This window comes from Mytilus californianus, unplaced genomic scaffold (genome assembly GCF_021869535.1).
Source record: "Mytilus californianus isolate M0D057914Y unplaced genomic scaffold, xbMytCali1.0.p SCAF_18, whole genome shotgun sequence".
Lineage (NCBI taxonomy): Eukaryota > Metazoa > Mollusca > Bivalvia > Mytilida > Mytilidae > Mytilus > Mytilus californianus.
In genome coordinates, this window is record NW_026262666.1 from 6,825,349 (window position 1) to 6,852,669 (window position 27,321).

The following is a 27,321-nucleotide window of genomic DNA, read 5'->3' on the forward strand; positions in this document are numbered from 1 at the left end:
TGTGTATAACAAAACTATTTAGTATGATTTTAATTTACTGATAACAAAATCAATATTTATACCAATAAAAACAATATTCAAAGATCTAATTAGTGTTGAATTGGTAACCTTTTAGAATACCAGTTTATTTAAAGGATTGATAAGTTTACCTGGATCGTATATAAATTTCCAGACTCAGTAAACAACATCACCATAAAATTAAGGATGTGCGATTCCGCCTGAAATAAGTTTTTTACAGGTACAGCCAAACTTGCAAACCAAATCTTTTTTTCGTTTATGGCATATCCAAATCAACTTATCACCAGATTTGCAGTAAGACAAGTCTGACTATTGGAACAGGAACTGCTATAACACTTCCAGGGCACTTTTTATCTTGCATCTTTTTCCTGACCATCTCCCTAAAGCCTCTCTATGCTACCACATTCCCCCCCCCCCCCACCCCCCAAAAAAAAAATAAAATAAAAAAGGAAAAGACAAAGACACATTCTTTAAATCACGAAAAACGTTTATTAACATAACTAACGAATAAAAATAAGCTGCCTGTCATCCGAAAGACTCATCATTTCAAAGAAAAAATCAAGTGCCTTATGCAATAATGTATCACTGAACTAAATCCATAGTGTTCTTACATTATGCGGAACACTCTCTTGTGCTTTATTCTACAAGCACATATACAAAACAAATGTATGTGTTTGTAACACAGCAACAAAATGTAGTCGCAAAAGCATAAAACATAGCCTTGGTGTTGTGTAAAGATACAACAAGGACACCCAGTGAATGTTTCTTGGCTAAGCATAAATACTTACAACTTTCCCGATATACAAAATGTGTAATCCTGAAATAAACATTTTTCTGTGATAACCAAAACATGTAGTAGCTATGTGTGTATTCATGTCAGAACCTTTTCTGCATAATTTATGACAATTTAAAAAACAAGTTTGTGCATTACATGTTGTTTACTCAATAAATTAGGAAATGACAGATGTTTTTGACATTTTTAAATTAAATTCTGACCATATTTATGCCTTAACATTGAACATATTTGTATGCTACTATTTGATCACATTTTTCGAAATAAGATTTGACCACATTTTGTACTCGATCATTTTACCTTACATTGCACACTAGATTTTGACCATATTTAATGTTATGAAGAATTAAAACAACTTTTGTTTTTGTTCATTACATTATGACCATATTTTGTACTTTGTACACATCTGTAGATTACATTTGGTCTATATTTGTACTTTTAACTTTTCACCACATTTTGTTAATTTTGGTTAGAACACTTTTTAGGGAAATTTTTGAAGAAATCCTGCCTTATTTTCTACTGATCATACCTAGCATTTTATGTTTGGACCAGAATATGATTAGAAGAATTTATCTTATACATAACAGTATGACAATATTTTGTACACAAAGCTTTGACTATATTTCTTACCTTTAATTTTTGCCCCATATTGTACATTTTTATAATCTTGAATTTCCTAGAAATGCATGAAATATCTGACCCTTTATTTTAAGCAACCAACAATCAATCAATCAATATTACCACTTACATCGATAATAAACCACTCGATAGGTAGATATCAATGTTTCAGGTATTCGGAAAACATAGTGTTTTCTCAGGGAACCTTCATCAGAGATGCCCTATTTTAGTTTGTCTATACAGTATTATTATAGATGTCAAATCTATAATACCGTTTAAGAACTTTGGCTGAAGGATATTGACAACTGCCACCAAAATTGTTAGGTATTACATCTTTGTATGTCCTCACAGACATCTACATATCATAAACCTTTTGAGTACAATAAGGAACTTACTTTAAGGACACTTCATTTTATATAAAAAAAAATAGGAGAGGCATATTTCTTGTCTTATAAATATTGGCCTTTTCTATCCAACTCATAAAATAATAAACAAAAATATAATCTTGACTATAACGTATTTATATATGATACCCGTTTCATACTTAATTCGATAACTTATGTAAAAGTAAGTTAAACAAATGTAAACAAAAACTTGTGTAAAAAAACCACAAACAACAAAAAAGTAAAACTTCAGGCCATTCTGCCAAAGGCATTGAAAGACTAGTAATGACATGAACACATCGGTGATAGCTTGTAGCAGTTAACTGGGAGTGATGAGAAACCCATGATCATAAAGCATCATTTCCAAATTTCTCAACACATCCAAAAGTTAGCTGATACATGTTGTGAGTAATATGGGCATCCCATATTTTTTCACTTTTTATCTGCCATTAATGTTTCTTTTAAAATATAAAAGTAATAAGTAAACTACCATAGGCTAAATACTACAATTCAGAATCAATACAATATATATACAAGATTTACAATTTTGGAAATTAGGTATAAAGTGAAAAGCAAACTGTCTGTGCAGATAAAAATTATGTTCACTATAATATATCATAGACATATGGTATGTAAAATCAAGGCAACACAAGTTTATTGATCTTCTAAACTCTTAAAACATATTTGGAATAAACATATGGCAAATCAAAAGTTAAGACCTGAGCGAATCCCATTAACTCCTAATTGATGTATGAACAAGTGCATTAACAGTGTGAGCGTCTCCTGGTCTGCAAGTATCTGCATGCAAATGCAGACTCGGCTGTTGTCTGCTCTATGGTCGGGTTGTTGTCTCTTTGACACATTCCCCATTTCCATTCTCAATTTTATCATTAAAAAATTTGGTTTGGATGGGAATATTATTTACTTGAAAGGGGTTCATACCCCTCTTATATTGGGCATTTTATTGTATATACTCAAACTTTGACAAAAATATTAATAGAGTTCAAATGATATTGGAGAGATAACAACTTTGAGATTGTGATCAGGAAATAACTAAATCAAAATGTTTCTCATACAAGTTTCAACTTGAACACATAACAAATTACATTCATATACATTTTTCACTCCCGTATACAGGAGAAACAAATTGTAAAGAATGGAAATAACTCACTAAATTTACACAAAATATTAAGAAAATAAGTATTTCAAGTTTTAAAATAGTTGTTGGGTAACAACTTACATTATACATGTAGGTCAACAATAATAATATTCTCATGGTGGACTAATCAGATGTTCAATTTTCATCAAATAATTGAAATGTATCTACTACTTATTGATGATAAAAATAGATATGATCTAATAAAAAATATGATTTAATAACAAATATGATGATGTTAATAGTATAACTGATGCAATGACATTTGTTATGTGCCACTATATACATGATATATTATACATATCATTAACTCAGGATCGTTCTAGATCTAAACTGGTCCTTTGTCTTTATATTGTTTCTTAAAACATCACAATTCAGTAATTGAAAATAAATGTGTAATATTTATTATCAAGAAATTGTACTCGTTCTATATATTATTAAAACATACGAGTATAACAACAATCAAGGGGAGATAATAAGTCTTCACAATAGCTTTCAAACAGTAAGGTTCAGACTTGAAATATTCTTCCATACATAGCTGTAAATTTCTTGTCCATAAAAGCTTCGAAAATCTTTGGAACAATTCAACCAATTAAATTCATCCCTACACTTAAATTTGTATTCCTTCCTCCCTGCACTGTTTTCTTTTCTGTCAATTAAAATGTCTGTGATGTCCAGTAAATTCAGCAATGACATAAAAATATTAATATTGTGTATAATAAGCATACAAAGCAACAAATACTGCCTATTCATTTATTTACCAAATTTCATGGATTTGGGAAAACTTGTATTCTAGTGTATATTGTGTTTTGACGTTTTGCCAAAATATGTAAATACACAATAGTCCTGTATATAATATATATTTTCAGAAGATTAAAAAAGAAACACCAATGGCAGATAAGCTACTACATGACTTGGTTATTTGAACTGAACTTTGACAGAACCTTTGATTTCTGACCTGCATACAGGACAAGATTTCAAGGCTGGGGCACATTGGGAACAAGACGATATATGACCACAGGGCAAAAACACAATAGAAACAGGCATTTCACAGCAAATCTTGCACTGTGTCTGTTCTTTCATTTCTTGATTTTCTTGTGATATCTTCTTTACTTCAACTGTTTAAAGACAAATTTAAGAATTACATCTTGAACCTAACTAATCTGATGCTTATATTAAACCCTCCTTTAGTGAAAAGAAAATGTGATTTAATGAGGTCACCATATTGACTTGTTGTAAAATATGCTTTTTTGCAAGAACTGGATATTGAAGAGTTACCTCCCATACTTTGGATTCAGTTACAAAACAGTGAGTATTTTTCAATTCAAAGAAAATATATATTAACATTGAAAAATTGAAGTTATAATTCATTTATGAACATACACATTAAAATTAAAAAAACTTTTAAAAGTATTCATCAAAAAGCAGGAAACATGATTTAGTATGATTCATAAAAATTAAATTGAGTTGTCTTGCTTAAATAGAAGTTTGAATCTAAAGCCAATCTCAAGGATAACTATATAACAAGCATATTGGTCAACTGTTAAACAGGATATATTCATATTCCATTACAGCTCTTTTCATAATGCTAGCAAGACAAAGGTTTGTTTGACTTGCTTGCTTTGTTTGTATAAATGTTTGCTTAAGCATTGTAATTAAGATCGACATCTGCAAACAATATAAGTAGGCAGAGTTAAGCCTGTGTATAGGTAAATTTGATTATTTGATAATGTCCAATCAAATTTAAATATAATGTATACAAGTTTAAATCTGCTTTTTTATGTTGTTTTCAGATGTCAATCTTAATCACAATGCTTGAGCAAACATTGATACAAACAAAGCAAGCAAACCAAACAAACCTTTGTCTTGCTAGCATTATGAAAAGAGCTGTAATATATTATCATCCTGAATATGCATGTAATATTTGCCACAAGATGTTAAGCAACAATTACTTATAAGCATCTATCAATTATCTTCTGATTTCAAAAGTGACTATTTTAAAATATATAAATTTCACATCAAAGAAATAGTTTTATGTAGGTACCAAAATAATGAGGGTTGGTATAGTAAACCCAAGAATAATTAAATTCAACAGAAATGTACTTACCTCTTGGAACAACTTTTGAACCCTTTTTTATGCTTACTAATGAATGTTTAAACTTTGAATTCATTGGTACAGATAATTCGGATCTTGGTATTTCCCCACTGTCCTCTATTTTGTATATTTCTTCCATTAATCTTCGAGATGACATGCTAGCCCAACCTTTAAATAAAATTTAATTAACAGTAATATGAAATAAAAATACTTAATTTGAAAGAGAAAGTGATAATGAGGTAGAATATTGAAACAAAAGTGCTGTAAATTCAGAAATTATCGCGAGCATTTATTATTGCCATTTTGACCAGACCCACCAAATTGATGAGATTAATTATTGCGATTTTAGGAAAAGCTGCAAACAGATATAAGTACTAGATATAAGAATGCCAGTTCCCATTATTGCAATACTCATCCAGTCACATTAATCACATAAAAAAATACCTCGCAATAGTTTCTGTATCTAAAAATGTGCTAAGTAGTGGTTAATATAAATACAGGCTAACTATCAACATGATAGATACATTAAAAAAAGAGTAAAGTGTGGCTATAATTAAAAGAAAACTAATTTTTTCTTGTAAAGTACTGGTATTACAAAGTAAAATACTTTTGCTAGCAATCTTCATACTTGTTCTTAAATATGCAATGTCCTTTAAAACTGCCATTTTTCCTGTAGAGAAGTGTAAAAGTTGACACTTATTAGCCAAATTTGAATGATCTATAACTGGCTCTATGACTTGTGCAACCTTTATTTTCACAGATCAGGAGGCAAACAGTTCAAAAAACATTCTTTTAAGTCTGTCAAATTTTGAAAATGTTAAAAACACTTGTCAAACTCTGCATTTTATGTTTGGAATGATATATTTAGTGATGGAAGGTTCATAATACTGTAAACAAAAATGCTGATGTAAAAATTTTCATTTTGAGAACAAATAACTAATTTTACTTCAAATAGAATAATTATTTGGCACATTTTTCATATCAGAATAGAAATAATTCATGACATCAAGTGGCTTACCTATTATGTCGGTTTAAATTTGTTTTGTTCACACATCGTTGTCAATATAATGGAATTTTATGCGACTGTCATACAAGTGAGAGGTTTAGATAGCTATAAAACCAGGTTCCATCCACCATTTTCTATATAAGAAAATGCCTGTACCAAGTCAGGATTATGACAGTAGTTATCCTTTGTTTGATGTGTTTGACCTTTTGAATTTGCCATTTACTTATGGACTCTCTGTTTAGAATTTTCCTGGGAGTTCGGAATTTTTGTTATTTTACTTTTTACTTTCATCTATACTATGGTACAGTCACCGCCTCACTGCTATACTTTACTCAAATTACAACGATTTTTAAAAGCAAATAAATGTTACATCCCTGTTGTGAAAATCTAAAACAAAAAACTGTGACTTTAAGATGAAGAACAGCAATAAAGGCGCTGTTCCTTTGCTTTTTGTGTGTTTTTTGCTGTGCATGTACTGATTTTGAGTCATGCATGGATACCCTATATCCTTTGTTTTTCTATTGCATGAATTTTTTCTAACCTGAGTTATTTCTTCATTTTGCAGACAAGAAGCTTCAGAGATAGCCATTTTTAGGATAAATATCAATCATTTGCCATTTTACTGAGTGAATAAGAAGAAAACAACAATCACAAATCTACAGAACTAACTCTAGCTATTCCCAACATCTAAAATATTTCATTACACAACAGTTCATATTTATATTTCTAATATACACAAATATGAAGGAGTATATAGAAAATGCTTTGATTCATTTACACTTTGTCTTAAAAATACAATGTTACCCCCGTAATGTTCATTGAATTTTAACATTTCCCCAAATAAATAATCCATGAAAATGTCACATATTGCTTATTTTAGCATGATAAAGATTACTTTTATTACAAGTTAACCTTACACACACTGTTTGAGAATAAATTTTGAAAAAAAAAATAAAATTGTGTAAACTTTCTATATGGAAGGATAAATATCTAATGTTCTACGTATATATTTAGTATATATTCACATTGTGGACTTGTGACAAGTGAAAAACATAAATACATAGTGAAGTTTTACATAGTGAAAAAAATATAAATAATGGTAAGTGACAATAGGCATGGAAAGACTTAGAAAATGTGACACGGTAGATGCATTTTTGTCAATTCCTTGCTATACCAGATACACTTCTTTTATTCACACCATCTCATCCTAAACATGCATGAAATATTTGCCACTGGACGTTAAGCAACCAACAATCAATAGGTTAACACCTAATCTTTATTATTGATCACCATACAATGTACATAGCAATTGCTCCATTTTCAAGAGTTCTGAATATATAAAATTTAACTTTAAGCACTTATCATAAAAATTTAAAAAAAAACATCAATATTAGGGAAAACCATCAAGATTTCATGAAAAGTGTACACTAATCTTTATGAGGATTGGACAAGAAATTCCATACTCAGTCAGGGCATAATAAAAACTTGTAATCGTACACCAAGAGACCGCTAGGCAGATCTGCAAATTCTTTCTTACCCTTTAAAACTATTACACATTATAAAGTTCAAGACCAAATATAAAATCATTCCAATACAGAAGCTTAAAAACATGTAATGAAAAACACATGCTCAATGGGTATAATAAAGGGAATAATAAATGGTGTTTTTATGAAATTAATCTCATCATCAAGGATTTTAATAAGCAAGACAACAGTATATGTTTCATCATGTTCATCTAAATAAACAGCTATGCAATAAGCCTTTTCTATGCCAAGCCCCTTATTTAAACCATAAAAGTCTAATATCTTCAGAACAAAAACTGAAAAAGGTAAGAAAAATGAAAAGGAGGTTAGCTTTTATTGGTTGTTGGATTTTTATAAATGTCATAAGGTTAGAAGAAAAAGGTCAATACTTTGAGAAAACAAACAAAGTATTGCCTTTATAACACCAGTATTGAACTTGACATTAGCATATTAGACAAATTTGAAATAGTCAAAATCAGAATGGAGCTTATTTTTATGGCAATAAACTTTTTTTGCAAGCGTCATTAGATTTATTATCATGATTATGAAGCAAACTTGACATGCTTGAGTTATGAGACTACATGAACAAGATAAGAATTATAAAGTGTTCAACAATAAAGATCCAAGAACTATTTAACAGTGAACAAGTCAAAATTAAAAGGGGGCATGTCATCATAGATCTAAACATTAGGAAAATAATTCATTAAAATCAGGAAATATGACTTACACTCAAATGTAAAGAAATGGTGTACTTTGATACTGCAAAAGATCGACAAATAAAAACTAGCAATTGGGTTAACTTGTTACTCTTTTTCTCCCAAGTATATTCACGTTTCAACTAGTAACAAGTCCATATGGTGATAAAGAATTAACTCCATTTACTAAATTGATAAAGTTTCACTTGAAATTTAAATGAGCAAATAATCGGTGACATTTGACATTTTAAGAAGATCCTATATTGACATAGTAGTTCAATGACCCAGGTTTGGACGTTCAATACTCTAACATATCCTGTTTGTTAAGTAAACATGATACTTTAAAAATATACAGTTCATTAACAGATATATCCTTTGAAATGAAGTAACATGAATCTCAAGGCCTGTCTTGCCTGTTAACATTTACAAAACTTTACATTTACCATCTGATACTATGTAATACTATTCTGTGATCTGTATATGTCTTGTATGTAAATAACTTTACAGAAATAAACATCATTATGATTTTCCAATATTTATATTAAACTTTTTCTGCTTCAGACAGGAAAATATCAGTCTTTATCTTAATATTAGGAAATAAACATGATATGCATGATTTACAGACTGGCTTATCAAGGAATGAATTTGATTTCTATTAAACATGTTAAATGAAGACAAGAAAATAAATAAAACATAATGGTTATAACCCTCAGGAAAAAAGGAAAATGTGTGGAAGAGTTACCTATAATTGCTTACATCCACGTGCACTTCATTTGAACTTTGATGGATAGTTGTCTCATTGGCAATCACACCACATTTCCTTATTTTTATTTTAGTCTTTGCATTGCAAGTTCCTACCTTTCTCTTTAAGAACTCTGTCCACAACGATCCTGATAACCTTAGGTAAATATCCCATTGTTAATATGCTCTGAGCAGCGTCTGTTAACAGCGGGTTCTTTTTCTCAGCTTTTGAAGGAGGTTTACCACTAGGTAAGACATCTAAAATATAATATTATCATCACACTTAATGAAAAATACAATAGTTCCGTAGATATTAGACTTTTTAACACCATCCTAAAATATAAATTGAGTTGTTTTCTCATTGATTGTACCCAAAATCTCCTTTTAATCATGTGGAAGAAAGGAACAATATTGCAACTCTTCATATTGACAATTATGGATACTGTGCTCTCACAATTCAACATCATGATGATACCTAATATTGATTAGCCTCTGATATATTCACCAATCACTATTATGAACATTTAAAGATTCCATATATATACATCAGGGCTCACACTACTTCAGAATCATAGGGAGAAGTGACTTCTCTTTTTGAAAATGATAAGGAGAAGTGGTGAGATTTGAAAGAGAAGTGCTCATTCGCTCGTGGCGCTACGATGTTTGGTTTTTACTATAATATAAAGGGCCATATGTATCTTTTTTTTTTTATATTGTTCAATTCATAACAGTTCAAATTCAAAGTTGTTTAAGTATATCATATCTAGTTGCACAATTATATTAGTCATCTTGTCAGAAACTACCAACTAAATATCTAGCACTAAAACAACCCAACTTTTTTTATATCAAAAAGGAAAAGAAAGTATAATATATATCAATTAAAATACAATTAAAAAACTACTCTGTTTTTCATGTTTATGAAATTCAATTTTTCTCATTATAAAGATATATAAATTTAAAAAAGTTAAGCTGGGACATAACATATTGATATTAGTATAATAGTCCTAGAGTTAAGCAACTTTAATTAATAAATTGAATCAATGCATATATACATGGAAATATATACATTAATCAAGTAGATCTAACCAAAGTCTACTAATGCGTGTGGAATACAAATCTTTCCTTTTGGAATCAATATTCTTCTGTCAGCTGTACCATTCATGCCTCCGTAGTTATTATCATAAGAATACGGATTTCGGTCATAGCTGGTCCGTTTCCAATGAATCCCTACTCCGATCTGTAGTTCGTACAAATATTTCAATGGCGTACGAAGAAAAGTTACAAAAAACGATGTTTGACAAGCTATTTGGAAAGGAATATGAAGTTTTCAATGCAATAAATGGTTAGAACATTTACTTAAGGCAACTTTCATCACATTCTCGTGAAGTAACAAACTTATTTTGCCGAAAGTTAGAATGAATTGATGTATGCTCTCGAGTAACACTTACAAGTACCGGAAGTGATAAAAAATTGTCTTTATGGAAATTATAACATGCAAGCAACTTCAGTCAATGCTTTAACCTCTTTTCTAAAGAAAATAAATCGTTAATGTCTTTGAATTTCTTTACTTTTAAAAGAATAATTGCTGTTTCATCGACTTGGTAAAAATAGAAAATTGCTGATGACGAAAACGACTGAACCATGCTGAAAGCGAGTATTGTGAACAATGGGGCGACTAGATATTGCTTTTGACAATCAGAGGCAAAGAGAAGTGACAGACGGGAAAGTGACTTTAATGCCACAGTCGCCTGCTAGCGTGAGCCCTGTACATATGTACTGTCATTGACTGCTTCTAAGGTAATTCTTTTAGCTTTGTTCATGAAATATCTATTGCATCTGTTACTTTAAGAAAGTTTCAAAATTCATAGGGAACTTTAATATAAAACAAATAAAAACTATTCTTTCTTTCAAGGACCAAGTGCAATTTCCTTTAACAGATATATCTAAAATGTTAGCTGCAACACAAAATGATGCTTTAAAGCTTCTCACTTGCCAAAAAAATCTTCCAATAGCAACTCACAGCTAATAAATTACAATATCAATCTGAAAAAAAATCCTGATAATCAATAATTTAGGTTTACTTTGTAATGCAAGTTAATAGTATGTAAATATAAAACAGTATTATTTGCCTCTGCCTCTATCCTCTGATCTTGAATTTCCATCTTCTTCACAGTCACTCTCAATAGTCTCTGCTACACCATCTGTGTTCAGTGCCTCCTCCTGAAATATTGGAAAAGGTGTTTTTACCCTTTTAACACGAAGTGATTTGAAGATTAGAAGAGAAATGTATATTTCTGAAATTTATTAATATTGATTGGTGTGCTTGAAAAAAAGACTTATAAATTGATAGTGTATCAATAACAAAACTTAAAAAAAAAAAAAAAAAATGTAAGGTCAGTGTCCTTGTTTTTGAGATAAAATCAATGGAAAATTTGACAGGAAATGATTCTCTAGATTTTTCATACATTAAATAAGCATTGACATTTTTTTCTTTCAAAAACTATGAAAAAATAACAAGAATTTTTTAAGATTTTCAAAACTGTTTGATTTATATGTAATAAAATTATGAAAAGAAAATTATAGGGGTTAGCTGGTTAAAATTTTATTGGCAATACATGGATCAAATAAACTATACGATTCCATATAACTGACAAAAGTCTATATTAAGATTAGCAAACATATTTAACAGAATTCTGTAAATAGACAGGCAATGACCTCATGCCATATTAATAAATGTGGACACAATTTTAGTTGCAATTGAATACATGGAATAAGCTACTTTGGAATCAAATATTATTCATACTAGGATACCAATTTTCAAAACTCTCAAAAATGTTATTGCTTACTTTATCAAAGATTATTATTGATGATAAAATTTATATTATTTACCATTTGTACTCTCTTGACAGCATCTTGTACAGTAGCAATGAAGTCTAAACCCTTCTTGTCTTTGAGAAACTGACATTCTGAAGACCACCTAGCATGTTCTACAAAAGGATTATCTTCAGAGTCCCAGTTCTGTAGTCCTATACCACAGTGAAAACATCGTACATGGTCATTGTTACCTGTAAATAATTAAATAACTGTAATTAAATTAAATCATGCAAAAAATAAACATGGAAATAATTAAATTGATTGATTGGTGATTAACGTCACTTTCAACACTATTATGCTATTTCGTGGCAGTCAGTTTTTATTGGTGGAGGAAGTCAGAGTGCCCGGAGAGAACCACGTCCTTCCGTAGGAAAACTGACAATCCTAGTCAATTAAGATTGGAGTCGAGTGCACCTGCCCCCTGCACGATTCAAACTCACAACCTCAGAGTTGACTGGCTAGTGATACAGTAGTTTGACTACTTAGACCACTCGGCCACCAAGGCCCCTGAAATAATTAAATCTTCATTGCTTATTTTTTTACAGATAAACATGATCATGATAATAAAAGGAAATGCTGACTTGCTTGAAGATCTGGTTTTTAAAGTTACTCTCTATCCACTATAGATTATGACAAAAATGCAAAAAAAATTAAGTAATTATCATCTTTCAGCGGAAATAGTAAGGAGTAAGGAGAAGAATGACAATTTTGGCCAAGTTGACTTATTTATAGATCTCATTGGGCTGAACTTTTTTGCTATTTTTTTTTTATCTATCATAGTTTCTGCAATATATACAAAAAATTAAAATAGGTAAATATCATCTTTCAAGGGCAATAGCTCCCCTAAGGATTCAATTTTACATTTTCAACCATGCTAACTTATTGTAGCTCTTATTTTGATGAACAATTTTGCTATATATATTCATGATATTGTTGCACTGTAAATAATACATTTTGTAATATAGTTTCTGCAAACAAAAAAAATTAAGAAAAAAAGGTGTTTTAGTCAAGACATACGAATCCTTTGAACAATACTGTTTCCACTGTACAAGTAAAGTGGGGATTTAAAAATTTGTATATGGTTTTCTACCTATGAATGGAGTTTATTTTTAGAATGTTTAAATCAAGTAAAGGGTGACATCATATTTGGAAACTCAGCTATGTAGGCATACGAAATTTTGCTATGAAGGTAAGATTTAAAATAGTTTTTAAGTTTCTACTGTATTCTAATTTCTACCGGTGAATGAATCACCAACAGTCAGAAAACATTGTACATATATTTACTTAGTATGCTGAGTTTTTCTTAATCTTGATAGAATTGCAAAATGAATGGTTTGATTTGCCATGCTGACGATGTATGATTGAAAACTTATTGTTGATAAACAGGAAGTACCGATAATTAATTGGTCATTCATTTATTCAAAAACTATCAATATTAGAGGATAAATTTCAAGATCTCTGTATTGTAAATTATAAATAGTACATGGTATAGGTTTTTCGATCATCTATAGGTAAGAGCTTTAGAATTCTAATCTGATCATTAACAAAATGAAAAAACATAGTTGTGAAAAAGAGCAATGCAAGAAAAAGGATTTGAACCAGTAGCATCACTATAAAAAAATCTCATATGATAAGATATTTCACTAATCATGCTAATCCAGATAGAGGGCCCTATTCTAGACAATTTTCATGTACAATGAATGTACAAAGTATGCATACAGACATTGTATAACTAAATCATGATAATTAAATTAAAGAAGAAACACAATGGAAATATTGAGACAATATTGTATTATAATTGAAACAAAAACATCTTAATTCTCAGATTAAATTGAAACCTTTCAACCACTATTAATATTATTAAAATGTTATTTAACATTGTTCATGTTGTTTTAGGTAAAATATAAATATATATTTGTATTTTAATGAAATTATTGAAATGCATAAACCAATTACGAAAAAAACTTTCTTGATATAAACATAAGGTGTACATGTATGTAAATATGTCATTAACATAGTCGGCTAATATCTAAAATATATATTGAAATTAAACATCCCAACTTCAGAATGAAGCCAAATTCATCAAATTGAAAAAATCCTTAAAAACATTCCTTAGGTCATTTAGGGACATATGCCAACAAAAACTACTCTAAAAAAAAAGCAGTAGTAGAGACATCCCGTTACTAAATTTTATTCATATTTTAATTACCTGTATAATAAAAACCAGCCTCTGCCATAGTTTCTGGGTGTTGTTGAATACTGGTTGGCCATGTTTGAAATGTTGACAATCTGATACATGTTATGGAGTATTGTGGATATTTAGGTCCTTTTCTGGAGTTTTGAGAATTGTTAAATGTTGAAGTCCTACTATCTGTGTCACTTCGTGTATTTTGATTGAAGAAGTTTCCAGCATTCCCTGTAAAATTCACGCCGTTGAGATTTGTGAAAGTTCCTGGTAATGCAGTGTCTGTCATTCTTTACATATCATAACCTAAAATATGTAACACTAATTGTGCATTATTTGTAAATATAACTGCAGGACTCCTGATATGCAGTATTTTTAATGAAAGAATAGTAACATTCAAATATAGATGATCTACATTCACATTTAATTACATCAAAATTCCATTGTGGTGCCATCTTTACAGTCTGCAGAGTCCGTCCATTCAATGTCAAATTTTATGAAAATTAAAGACCATGCATGACTTTGAATTATTAAACTGAACATATATACCTTGATAAACCTTAGGTTAGGGCTGAGGATAAAAATAGTGTACAATGTTCAATGTCAGGAAATAAAAATCTGGATGGGAAAGGAACAAAATAACTGCAAATAAACCTCTCTAAACACCAATTATGAATAAGGATAAATCCAGTCTAAAAAAGGGGGGGGGGATGTCTTTTGACAGTTTCAGGGGAGACAACTTTTAGAGCCATGTTAAATGTTGTATGTAAGTGTCCCACTGTTATTAATTCTATTTATTATGACATCAATAGTAGATTCACAGATTACAAATCAAATAGATAATAAAAGAAATGCTTTGTCATTTTCATATGAAATAGAAGAAAAATAGTTTTAATTTAGATGAGTTGTTGTCTACCTTTATACTCCATGGAACTGTTTGCAGACAATCAATGACATAATTGGGAAAACACTTTTAATGAATATTTTCATTCAGTATAATAAATTAAACAAGCATTCTGTGAGTATTGCATGGCAATACATATATAGTCCCCTACCGGTTAAAAATTCATTGTATTGGAACAAAATTCTAACTTGATCTATAACTTGTCATGTAGTAAACTACATATAAATATCAAGTCAAAATATTAAAGCATGACGAAAAAAACTGTTGAGAAAACTGATTATTTAAGTGAATTTTCTATGTCCAAAGACCATAACTCTGCACAAAATCATCATACTGAAACAAATTTCCAACTTGATCTGTAACTTGTCATGATAAAACTATATACTAATTATCAAATCAATATCTTCAAGAATGACAAACAAACCTACCACTAAATTATTCAAACAATTTACCAAAGAAAAGGAAAAAAATCCAAAATGTCATTTTTAAAAAATGAGTTATTTCCCTTTGAACAAAAATCTTCTAATTAATAAGTATTTCATCAAAAATTTAATTCTAGGGAAAGGGCTTTAACTGAAAAAATAGAAAAGCTAAAATCGTGAAAATTGAACTTGACCTGTAACTTGTCATGACAAAACAATAAACCAAATATCAAATCAATATCTTCAAGCACGAAGAAAAAAAGTCTGGAAAACTGATTTGCCGGACTGACAGATGGACAGACAGACGGACAGACAGACAGACAGAGTGCAAACCTAAAGTCCCCTTCGACTTCGTCGGTAGGGGACTAATAACACACAGCTGAGAGGGTGAAAGAGCAGATTGGTACCCCTCGAAAAAGCATTGTCAACCTCGGCTTTGCCTCAGTTGACAATGTTTCCTCTGCGTAACAATCTGCTCTATCACAATGATCACCCTCTCAGCTATGTGATATTTATATATTGTATACACCTACAATCTTCCTATGTTACTACTCAAATTTTCAATTTGCTCCCTCCCTTTGAAATTCTTATTCAGCCATGGATAAATCATATATCAGACCTAGTGTTATTTGGGAAATGTATTCTAACTATCAGTAGAAAAATAAATTGCAATCTCTCTTTGGTTAAGTTTTCGAAACTCTCCTTTTTCAAAATTTTGGGTATCTTTTTCTATAATATAATTAGTGGGATGTATTAAAATTCCCATCAGTGCCTCTATTTGTATTCAGCAAGGTATGCAATCTATAAGATAGATTTGTTCTAATCCATTTAAAATGTCCCATCCCACAATTACATTATACATGTAAATTCAGTTCAATTCTATAAATACATTAAGAATAGATTTTGATATTTTTTAATCTTTATGTGACCTTTCAATAGACCTGATATAAATAGCATAAAATTTCCAATAGTATATATATATAATACATTACATGGTTCTATTTATAGTTTATTAGGCAAAGTTCAACTGAAAATTTCCACTCATATCAAGTACAGATACACCTATATGTAACCCATTAAGAATATTTGCCTGTAAATATTTTATATAATATGTTTTATTAATGCTTTTATACACATAATAAATGGCTCTGGTCTGGTTGTGGCTTAAGAACATTTGCATAATATAAGGTGATTATATGGTCCGAGTACACAGTTATTTCGTAGTGCATTTCTTTTAGACAATAAATAAAAATTAAAAAAATCCCACCTGCGCTTTCTCAATAATATTTTTATAGTGTGTTGTACTACGTTTGGGACAAATTATATCAAAATTATAGAAAACTTCATCGGCTCTAACTCAAAATATGGACAATTTTATGTTAAGGGGGTCTTGAAATCTTTTGACAGCTTCCGAAGTGCTTATTTTTAACCTTTTTCAGCTGGACCAAATCACTACTTAACTTTAAAATTCATGACCCAAATTTTTTTACAGTGTAATTTCATCCCCCTACTTGCTATTTGAGGCATAAAACATGAAGAAATAAATTTGGAAGGGGTATAAAAAAAATGGCAAGTAACACACTGTCCACACTAGGGACTATATTTGTGGACAACGAAAATCAAAGGACGATAACTGTGTACTCGGACCATATCCATATATTTATATATGATTGTCAAAATTATTTGTGTCTCTAAATTACAAAATAATCATATTGTAACAAGTTACTTTGCTCATCATGGGCACTTGGAATGAAACATATCTTTTTTATTATCTTTATCTTTAAGAAGAATAATAATTATAAGTGGTAAAGAGATATATATCCTATTGTTTAAATCAGAAAAAAGTTACTGGAATGTATGCCAAAGACTGTATCTGTTCTTGTCGATGAAGTCATGTTTATGTGTTTATGTACTGAGTCCAATTCAATTTTTTTATATAGAGCTTAATGGCAAACACATTTCTTTAAATTGTTCATATACCATGTATACTGTAAATTCTGAAATTATTGCAATGTTTTTATTAAATTGCGAAAAATGCGACAGGGTTGTAATCACAATAATTGAAACTCCAATTTTGGATTTTTTATATGAATGAAGCAGAATTTTTCCTAAGTATCGCAAAAATAATAATCACATTTTGGTCTAAAATGACAAAATTGCAATAATAAATGCACACAATAATTTCTGAATTTTCAGTATACATGGTACATGTATACATCTATCATAATGAAGCTAGTGTTCGAAAAACTGCAAATTGCAGAAGTTGTATGCAGGTAGACAGAAGACGAATATGTATACTCTGCAACACAAAATGCAGGAAATAATTGGTTTCAAAATTGAAAATTAATTTTCATGCTGCTGCTACATGATAACAGCATCACACATTACACCATGGTTAATGCATTAGAGGTCCCAAATAACAGTTCTTATCCAAGCAACTGACATTAGTTTTCTACATGGGTAAGATTATGTATGCTTCTTATTGAAGGTGTGTGTGTTCTTGAAACGTAGACACAAAATAAATGATTTGGGATTTTAAATGTTGCATCAGTGCAACAGATGTTTGAACCTTAAGAATGTTTAATAAAAAAAATCAATTGTTGATTTGTAGCAAATCCAGTATTACCTATAGTGTAGGCAGTAATCCCTATTGACGGTGGCAACTCTTCAACTACAGTACCCAGTACTGTTATTCCAATTCTAATGCATTACAATAAGAAATAATACCTTAGAGCTTGAAAAAAATGTATAAATTTGAACTATAGTAAAATTTTACGAAACTTCATGAATGATTTTGGTGCATAAACGTCATGGCTAGATATGTTACTTCTTCGATTCAATTTTGGATTAATTCACTTAAACCAGCGTTTTTGAGGTAGACTTTGTTTTATTTTTTATTCTATTGTCATGATTGTAGTAATCGAACATTTGTTGATCCAAGAAATTCAATATGGCAGCTCACTCCCTACATGTAGTTATGACAAGTTCAGTGTCAGACAAGTTAACTGTGGATTTAACAGTAAAGGATCAGCCAATGAAAAAACTTGTTACATAAAAAATTGCATTAATATTTTTTTATCGTTAAAATTTAAGTGCATTTGACAACCTGAACAGTACTTTGAATTATGTCAAATGTTGAGATTGAGTTGTCTCCCTTTGAACACATTTTGAAAATTCATTTTGCTTCTAGCTAAAATTGAATTGTCTCCCTTTTTGTAAATATATTTTGAAGACAGTTTGCACTGATTTTTATTCAATTATGTGCAGAAGATACTGATAAAATATATATATTATATAATTTCTAATCCAATTATTTAAAATGATATCCAAATCATATAAATAAAAGCACTAATTTACAAATTTGTTTTTACATACACTGAACATGACAAAGGAACTATAAATATACATTTGTATACACATGATATAAGTGTAGTCAACAAAGTGAGTGAGTCAGATTCACTTCAAAACTTATCTTTTTCAAATTACTCGTGAAAAGTTACATGTAGTAGTATAGATGATTAAATGAACACAACACTAAATATAAATTTTGTGCATCTGAAGCCCTTTTTTAAATGGTGTTTTACACTTGAAAGTCATTCACACATTTCTTCTGGTTTAACTACATGTTTTAATCAATAATCTAAATTTTTACTCCAGAGTTAAAATTCATATAAGGAGTCGACTGACAATTTCAGCCATGTAACATGCTGTTGCTTATTTGTAGATCTTGTCTTACTGGTTATTTTTGCACTTTAAAGTTTCTCACTATTACTATAGTTTTTGAGATAATAGGCAAAAATGAAAATAAATAAATTGGGAATGTGTCCATGGGACACAGATGATGCCCCCACTGTCAACGTATATTTGTTCTGCCTAACAGAAGTTCCACTGGAAACTTTGTTATAAACAATGTCATAATATCTATTCCTGTTGGAACAAATATTCTATACCATTTATTCCGTTAGGAACATTTACTGCATATAACGTTATAAAGGGACAGAACTCAAGAACTGTAAAAGTGACACTACCCAAATTTGTACTTGATCCGAGTTTTGTGGTAATAAGCATCATGTATATGTTCATAACATTTAGTTGAGGCACTCTTAAGTTAGAGAACAGAAACGAAAAATTCAGCAATTTTTCCTTGTAAAGGGGCATAACTCTAGAACGGTAAAAATGACACCACCAAAATTCAAACTGGATCTGTGTTTTGTGGTAATGAGCATTGTGTATAAGTTTCATAAAATATAGTTGAGGCAAACTAAAGTTAGATAACAAATTTTCTTTTATGTCATGTTTATAAAACAACACATGAACAAGGAAATGTAAGGCACAGAGAAAATTTTCTTTAATTAGCATACAAAATTCCCTCAAATGTCCTTCCTGATATAAATTGTGAGATAAAAAAAACCAGACATGTACCTGTAGCAGTTTCAATGATAACATTTTTAAAATTTAAATCTGAATGGTGAATGACATATTAAGATTACGACATGAAAAGTTTTGGGATATAATTACATGGAAAAAGATAAAATTTCAATTCAAATTGATCATGTTTATCCCTTTAAAAAAATTAAAATATGCATTCAAAAATTTCTTGGAAAAACACTTCTGTATATACAATGATATACAATTGACTTTCGTAATCTCAAAGTAAAATCTTCAAATTATAGATTTGCATTATATTTTCTCTGATATCTAACATATATGTCAAAAAATCAATTATGACTGACGTTATCAAAATAAACTTAATCAGTCCAGTAAACATTAAAAAAACAAGTCAAATATATTTTTCGTGAAACAAAATGTTGTAGTTGCATCATGCATGCATTCTAGTGCTGTAATTTTTTTTAATTCATGTAAAGGTAAACACTAAAATGACTAAATTATAAATCTACCCATTAAGCTGTACACTACAATTCACAATTACTTGTTTTATCTATCAAGTTTATTATATTACCGGATATATACTGACATTATTGTAAAACCCACCTCATATTAAAAACAAAATATATTGCATATACATTTTACACTGTTTGGACAATATCTGTTGGATTGGTATACCTGAACATTTTAGTGCATCATATTATTTTGTATACAATGTATATATATATATATATATCAGTGTAAAAAATTTCTAAAAGAAATCCTCTCTGAAAATTCTATTTCAATTTATTAGTCATAACTTTGTAACTTTGTTTTATCACATGATAATGTAAAGTAAACATCAATTACCGGCTTGTAATGTATTTAAAAACAGAAACAACGATGACAAATAAGTCTTTGAAGGAATACTTCCTGGAGGAGTGACCCATCATACCACAAGTATTTTTGTGATTTTACTTTTTACTATTCACCTAAAAAAACAGATGCTAAAAATACTTCACACCATTTGGTTCAATTTTTTAAAATCTTTATTCTCATCACTAAATACATCAGTACAGAGAAGTGGCATTAATCTTTGCCTTTTACATCTTAATTGGTCACATTTTGAAGAATTTAAATTGTTTTCCTCACCACTCATAGTCAATTAACCAGTTACCTGGTGTATTGTTCTAATAGCACTGAAATACAATGTACAAAATGTTCAACTTTTGTTATAAATTTACACATAAAAGTACCAAAAGTTATTGAATTCATATGATGTTTGCTACATTTTCTTTATAATTAATAGTGGCTGGAATCAAGTGACATCACCAATTTTCCAGAATGAAAGAATCTTCACTTAATTCTTCAAAGGAAAAATCATTCAATTCACTGTACTGTAAACATGAAAAATTTGATATTTCCATATTTTTAGCTTTAACAAAGACTTTTCTTTTTTTTACACTTTAATTTTATTGTAAGTGTAATTAACACACATTGACTGTTGATACAATTTTTATGTGCATTTTCTAAAAAGTTGGAAATTTCAATTAACCTGAAACGAACAGACAGACTGAAAGATAAATATAACAACGATACTTACATTTACAAATGTGACGGAAATATGTGCGAATCTAAATATAATAATATCATGTGATGTCGTATCTAGGCCAATGAATAAAGCGAATGAGGTACACTAATGGAGTGTTGTAGCTCACATTTCATTCGATACTGACCATGCGAGACCTAAATGTGTAGCCAAGGTCTTTAAACATCCCGTCCTAGCTAATATTTGTGCATGAGCGTCCGCGATTAGACCACCAATATACTGTTTTCAAATTATCAAAACAAACAAAATAAAATGGGGAATTAACAATAACTGAAAACGTATCAACACGCTATGCTAACCAAGTCGAACAACTGACATAGAGGAGCACACAACCTTCATAAATACGAAAACACATATCTTAAAACATTAATTAGTACTGGGGCGTGTTTCATTGGTCTCTTCTGTACATCTCCAGAATGTCTTCTGGTGAAGAGTACAAAAAAAATGAATCTGGACCTCTTCTGGAGATATTCTGTAGAAGAAGCAATAAAAAAAAAATTCAATTTGCCGTCGAATATAGCAGAATTTTTTTATATGTTGGATGACATAAATGAAATTTACGATGATTTATTAGAAAATTAAGATACGTCAGTTTATATTCGGTAAACATGACTGTAATGGACCTGACTCAAGCTAGCGAACAATTAGCTAGCGAACAATTAGGAGGTATAACTAAAAACCACAATATCACATAAGGTTAACACGTTTGTTCGAGCTAGCGAACAATTATGAGAATACATACAATCTTAAACAAAAACGAAAAAACTAACTTAAAACAAAAGGGAAACCATACTTCATATATAAAGAATACAAAGCTTTTCTTTCCTAACTAAATAAATCCACATAAGGCATTCAATAGACAGCTGGATTACAATGACCATAAGTTAACACAATGACACAATGCATTTTTAGGGAATGGGGGTGCACTTTACGTTGTTTGGTCCGATTAATAGAGATTGTGACAGGTTAGGCTATATAGGTGTTTAAGAGGAGATAGTGCCGCATAGTTTAGGAAAATCTCCAGAGTGGTTTATGTTCGAAAATCTTAAATTGTGGTAGAAAAAAAACTGAAATTAACAAAATGAAATTTGGGTATAGGACATTTTAAGTTAATTTTTGACCAATTTGAATAGATTGTTACAGGCAACGACTATATAGGTGTTTTAGAGGAGACATTTCTGCATCGTTTAGGAAAATCTCCAGAGAGGTTTATGTTCGAAAATCTGAAGTTACGGTAAAAAACTGAAATTGACAAAATAAGATTAGGGGGGTAGGGCACTAAAAGTTAATGTTGAACCAATTTATAGAGATTGTGACGGGCAACGACTATATAGTTGTTGTAGAGGAGACATTGGCGCATCGTGTAGAAAAAAAAATCCAGATCACATTATGTTCGAAAATCGGAAGTTAGGGTTAAAAAACTGAAACTTTCAAAATGAGATTGTGGGGTTGGGCACTCAAAGTTAATTTTGGACTAATTTATAGAGATTGTGACGGGCAATGACTATAAAGGTGTTGTAGAGGAGACATTGGCGCTTTGTTTAAGAAAATCTCCAGATTGATTTATGTTCGAAAATCTGAACCTACGGTTAAAAAACTGAAATTGTGAAATTGAATAAATGAGATTAGGGGTTAGGCCAATTTAAGTTAATTTTGGACCAATTTGAAGAGATTGTGACGGGCAATGACTATATAGGTGTTGTAGGGGAGACAATGGCGCTTTGTTTAAGAAAATCTCCAGATTGATTTATGTTCGAAAATCTGAAGTTACGATTAAAAAACTGAAACTTTTATTGTGAAATTGACAAAATGAGATAAGGGGTAGGCCGATTCAAGTTAATTTTGGACTAATTTGAAGAGATTGTGACGATCAACGACTATATAAGTGTTGTAGAGGAGACAATGGCGCATCGTTTAAGAAAATCTCCAGAGTGGTTTATGTTCAAAAATCTGAACTTACGGTTAAAAAACTGAAATTGACAAAATGAGATTAGGGGGTATGCCAATTTAAGTTAATTTTGGACCATCTTCAAGAGATTGTGACGGGCAACGACTATATAGGTGTTGTAGAGGAGACAATGGCGCATCGTTTAAGAAAATATCCAGAGTAGTTTATGTTCGAAAATCTGAAGTTACGGTTAAAAAACTGAAATTGTGAAATTGACAAAATGAGATTAGGGGGTAGGCCAATTGAAGTTAATTTTGGACCAATTTCAAGAGATTGTGACGGGCAACGATTATATGGATGTTGTAGAGGAGACAATGGCGCATCGTTTAAGAAAATCTCCAGAGTGGTTTATGTTCGAAAATCTGAAGTTACGGTTAAAAAACTGAAATTGTGAAATTGACAAAATGAGATTAGGGGGGTAGGCCAATTTAAGTTAATTTTGGACCAATTTCAAGAGATTGTGACGGGCAACGACTATATAGGTGTTATAGAGGAGACAATGGCGCGTCGTTTAAGAAAATCTCCAGAGTGGTTTATGTTCGAAAATCTGAAGTTACGGTTAAAAAACTGAAAATTTTATTGTGAAATTGACAAAATGAGATTAGAGGGGTAGGGCACTAAAAGAAAAATTTGGACCATTTTAAAGTGATTGTGACGGGCAACGACTATATAGGTGTTGTAGAGGATTGGTGCATCGTTTAAGAAAATCTCCAGAGTGGTTTATGTTCGAAAATCTGAAGTTACGGTTAAAAAACTGAAAATTTTATTGTGAAATTGACAAAATGAGATTAGGGGGGTAGGGCACTAAAAGAAAAATTTGGACCATTTTAAAGAGATTGTGACGGAGAACGACTATATAGGTGTTGTAGAGGAAACAATGGCGCATCGTTTAAGAAAATCTCCAGAGTGGTTTATGTTCGAAAATCTGAAGTTACGATTAAAAATCTGAAAATTTTATAGTGAAATTGACAAAATGAGATTAGGGGGGTAGGGCAATTTAAGTTAATTTTGGACCAATTTCAAGAGATTGTGACGGGCAACAACTTAATAGGTGTTGTAGAGGGAACAATGGCGCATCGTTTAAGAAAATCTCCAGAGTGGTTTATGTTCGAAAATCTGAAGTTACGGTTAAAAAACTGAAAATTTTATTGCGAAATTGACATAATGAGATTAAGGGGGTAGGGCACTAAAAGGAAATTTTGGACCACTTCAAAGAAATTGTGACGGGCAACGACTATATAGGTGTTGTAGAGGAGACATTGGCGCATCGTTTAAGAAAATCTCCAGAGTGGTTTATGTTCGAAAATCTGAAGTTACGGTTAAAAAACTGAAAATTTTATTGTGAAATTGACAAAATGAAATTAGGGGGGTAGGGCACTAAAAGGAAATTTTGGACCATTTCAAAGAGATTGTGACGGACAACGACTATATAGGTGTTGTAGAGGAGACATTGGCGCATCGTTTAGGAAAATCTCCAGAGTGGTTTATGTTCAAAATCTGAAGTAACGGTTAAAAAACTGAAATTGTAAAAACGAGGGATGGCGTACCTTAAGATGATTGAAGACCAATTGATAGAGATTGTGACGGGCAACGACTGTATATGTAACGTAGAGGAGACATTAGAGAAGACATTGGCGTATCTATTTAGAAAAACTCCAGAATCGTTTATGTTTGGAAATCTGAAGTTAGGTTAAAAAAAATAGGGGGGGGGGGGGGTACCTTGGAATGATGTTACTTTTTATACTTGTATAAAAAAGTACATCAATATTTTTCCCGCTATCCGACAGTATGTTGCACCGTTTACAACACACTTTGTTGAAATCAACATTCTCTTGAGTCGATAGTCCACAAACACGACAATGAAGTAAGTAATTTTTTTTATTGAAATAACAGGGTCCTAAAACTTTGACAAAGTCATTTTATATTCTTTTTGCATATCTCTTTCTGTCAACTCCTTCGCCATCCACATAAAACATGGATGATTGTAAACGTGCACATTATTACATATTTGTATACTGCACACAACATAATTGATAATAATGGTCCCCAAAAATGGAAAGAAATATAATACAGTCCTATTAAGTCCTATAAAAAAGAAGTGATTGCTGAAATAAAGAAGTAATTTGTCTGAAAGCTTTGGAATTATCTTGTTGAATGACCAAACCACACCCCTTCCCTTTTTTCGACGAGTCAACAGTTGTTAAACGTTCTACGGGTGAACGTACATTTATCTCCGAGCTTCGTTGAGTATAATAGGGTAATAGCTAAACTTCTGATAAACTTTGTCAAATTATTTGACTGAGGCAATTTCATTTTTTCACAAAATAATGGAAAATATGAGAGAACAGTAATACAAAAACGAAATTTAAAAGACAACTTTGATTTGAATTTAAAATTTTAATAGATGTTTATATCAATGTTTATTGTTTTGTCTGTCCGAACTCAGCATCTGTCAAATTCATAAATGTTATGGGGACGATACGCAAGTTTATGGCAAGAGTTGATAGATGTTCGTCTGTGGTAGCTAATAACGGTTTATTATCTTTCTCGTGAATTAACTAGGTTGCACGTGTTCCAATTTAAGTGTTTGTCAACTTTTATGTTAATAAGTTGTTTCTAGATTTTAGAAGAATTAGCTGTGCGATATCGAACTTTTTTTTTTTAGAAAATAAATATATTTACATTTACTTGCGTGTGAAATAATTCTAGTGAAAAAAATATAACAAAAAGGAATTCTATAACCTATCAATATTTTTAGCTTATTATGCCCCCGCCGTAGCGGAGGGGCATTAAGATTTACCCTTGTCCGTCTGTACGTCCGTGCGTCTGTACGTCCCAAATAATGCCAATGCTAAATATAAGGTAAAAGTCCAAGTCATCCTTTTCCCCCCATTAAAAAAAACATATATCACAAAAAGGAATTCTATAACCTATCAATATTTTTAGTTTATTATGCCCCGCCGTAGCGGAGGGGCATTAAGCTTTACCATTGTCCGTCTGTACGTCCGTGCATCCGTATGTCCCAAATAATGCCGATGCTAAATATAATGTAAAAGTCCGAGTCATCCTTTTCGCCCCATTTAAAAAAAAAATCATATATCACAAAAAGGAACTCGATAACCTATCAATATTTTTTAGCTTATTATGCCCCCGCCGTAGCGGAGGGGCATTAAACTTTACCCTTGTCCGTCTGTACGTCCGTTCATCCGTATGTCCCAAATAATGCCAATGCTAAATTTAATGTAAAAGTCCGAGTCATCCTATTCGTCCTATTTAAAAAAAAAACATATAATTTTTATCACAAAAAGAGACTCGATAACCTACCAATATTATTTAGCTTATTATGCCCCCGCCGTAGCGGAGGGGCATTAAACTTTACCCTTGTCCGTCTAAACGTCCCTGTGTCCGTACGTCCCAAAATTGGTTTCCATTCTCTAACTTTAGTTTGCCTCAACCAATTGTCATAAAACTTTTACACAATGTATAGATATAAGAAGATGTGGTATGAGTGCCAATGAGACAACTCTCCATCCAAGTCAAAATTTATAAAAGTAAACAATTATAGGTCAAAGTACGGTCTTCAACATGGAGCCTTAGCTCACACCGAACAGCAAGCTATAAAGGGCCCCAAAAATTACTAGTGTAAAACCATTCAAACGGGAAAACCAACGGTCTAATCTATATAAATAACGAGAAACGAGAAACACTTATGAACCACATCAACAAACGATGCTTATTACCACAAAACACAGATCAAATTTTAATTTTGGTGGCGTCACTTTTACCGTTCTAGAGTTATACTCCTTTACAAATAGAAAAATTGCTGAAATTTTCATTTCCGTTCTCTTTAACTCCAATTTGTCTCAACCAAATGTTATTTTGTTCCATAACTTATGCTCTTCTGACTTAAAGTATCAATTTTAGATCGGTTTTTATGTTAGAATTTCACCTACCTACACCCTACAGATGGCTTTATTACACATTTT

General features: G+C 30.8%; 1 protein-coding gene and 1 long non-coding RNA gene across 2 annotated transcripts in view; one reads left to right on the plus strand and one right to left on the minus strand.

The window, feature by feature from the left end:
* Window positions 1-484: 484 nt before the first annotated feature.
* LOC127726658 (baculoviral IAP repeat-containing protein 2-like) lies at window positions 485-21,435 on the minus strand. The gene is made up of 7 exons (XM_052234107.1): window positions 21,382-21,435; window positions 14,112-14,393; window positions 11,918-12,093; window positions 11,158-11,248; window positions 9,146-9,286; window positions 5,076-5,231; window positions 485-4,086 (listed from the first exon to the last, which is right to left on the minus strand). The coding sequence occupies exons 2-7, from the start codon at window positions 14,374-14,376 to the stop codon at window positions 3,887-3,889; spliced, it is 1,029 nt and encodes a 342-aa protein (XP_052090067.1). The 5' UTR covers window positions 14,377-14,393; window positions 21,382-21,435; the 3' UTR covers window positions 485-3,886.
* LOC127726673 (uncharacterized) overlaps window positions 13,038-27,321 on the plus strand; it is a 76,306-nt gene continuing 62,022 nt past the window's right edge. The window contains exon 1 of the long non-coding RNA XR_007993634.1: window positions 13,038-13,091. This is a non-coding gene — a long non-coding RNA (uncharacterized LOC127726673). The remainder of the gene's footprint in view (window positions 13,092-27,321) is intronic.

Excerpts from the sequence above, each read along its gene's own strand:
- LOC127726658 (XM_052234107.1), bottom strand. The coding sequence starts at position 14,376 with ATGACAGACACTGCATTACCAGGAACTTTCACAAATCTCAACGGCGTG. Across the intron at positions 11,249-11,917 it reads CTGTCAAGAGAGTACAAATG|GAGGAGGCACTGAACACAGA; the intron begins GTAAATAATATA and ends CCAATATTTCAG. Across the intron at positions 5,232-9,145 it reads CAGAGTTCTTAAAGAGAAAG|GTTGGGCTAGCATGTCATCT; the intron begins GTAGGAACTTGC and ends TTTTATTTAAAG.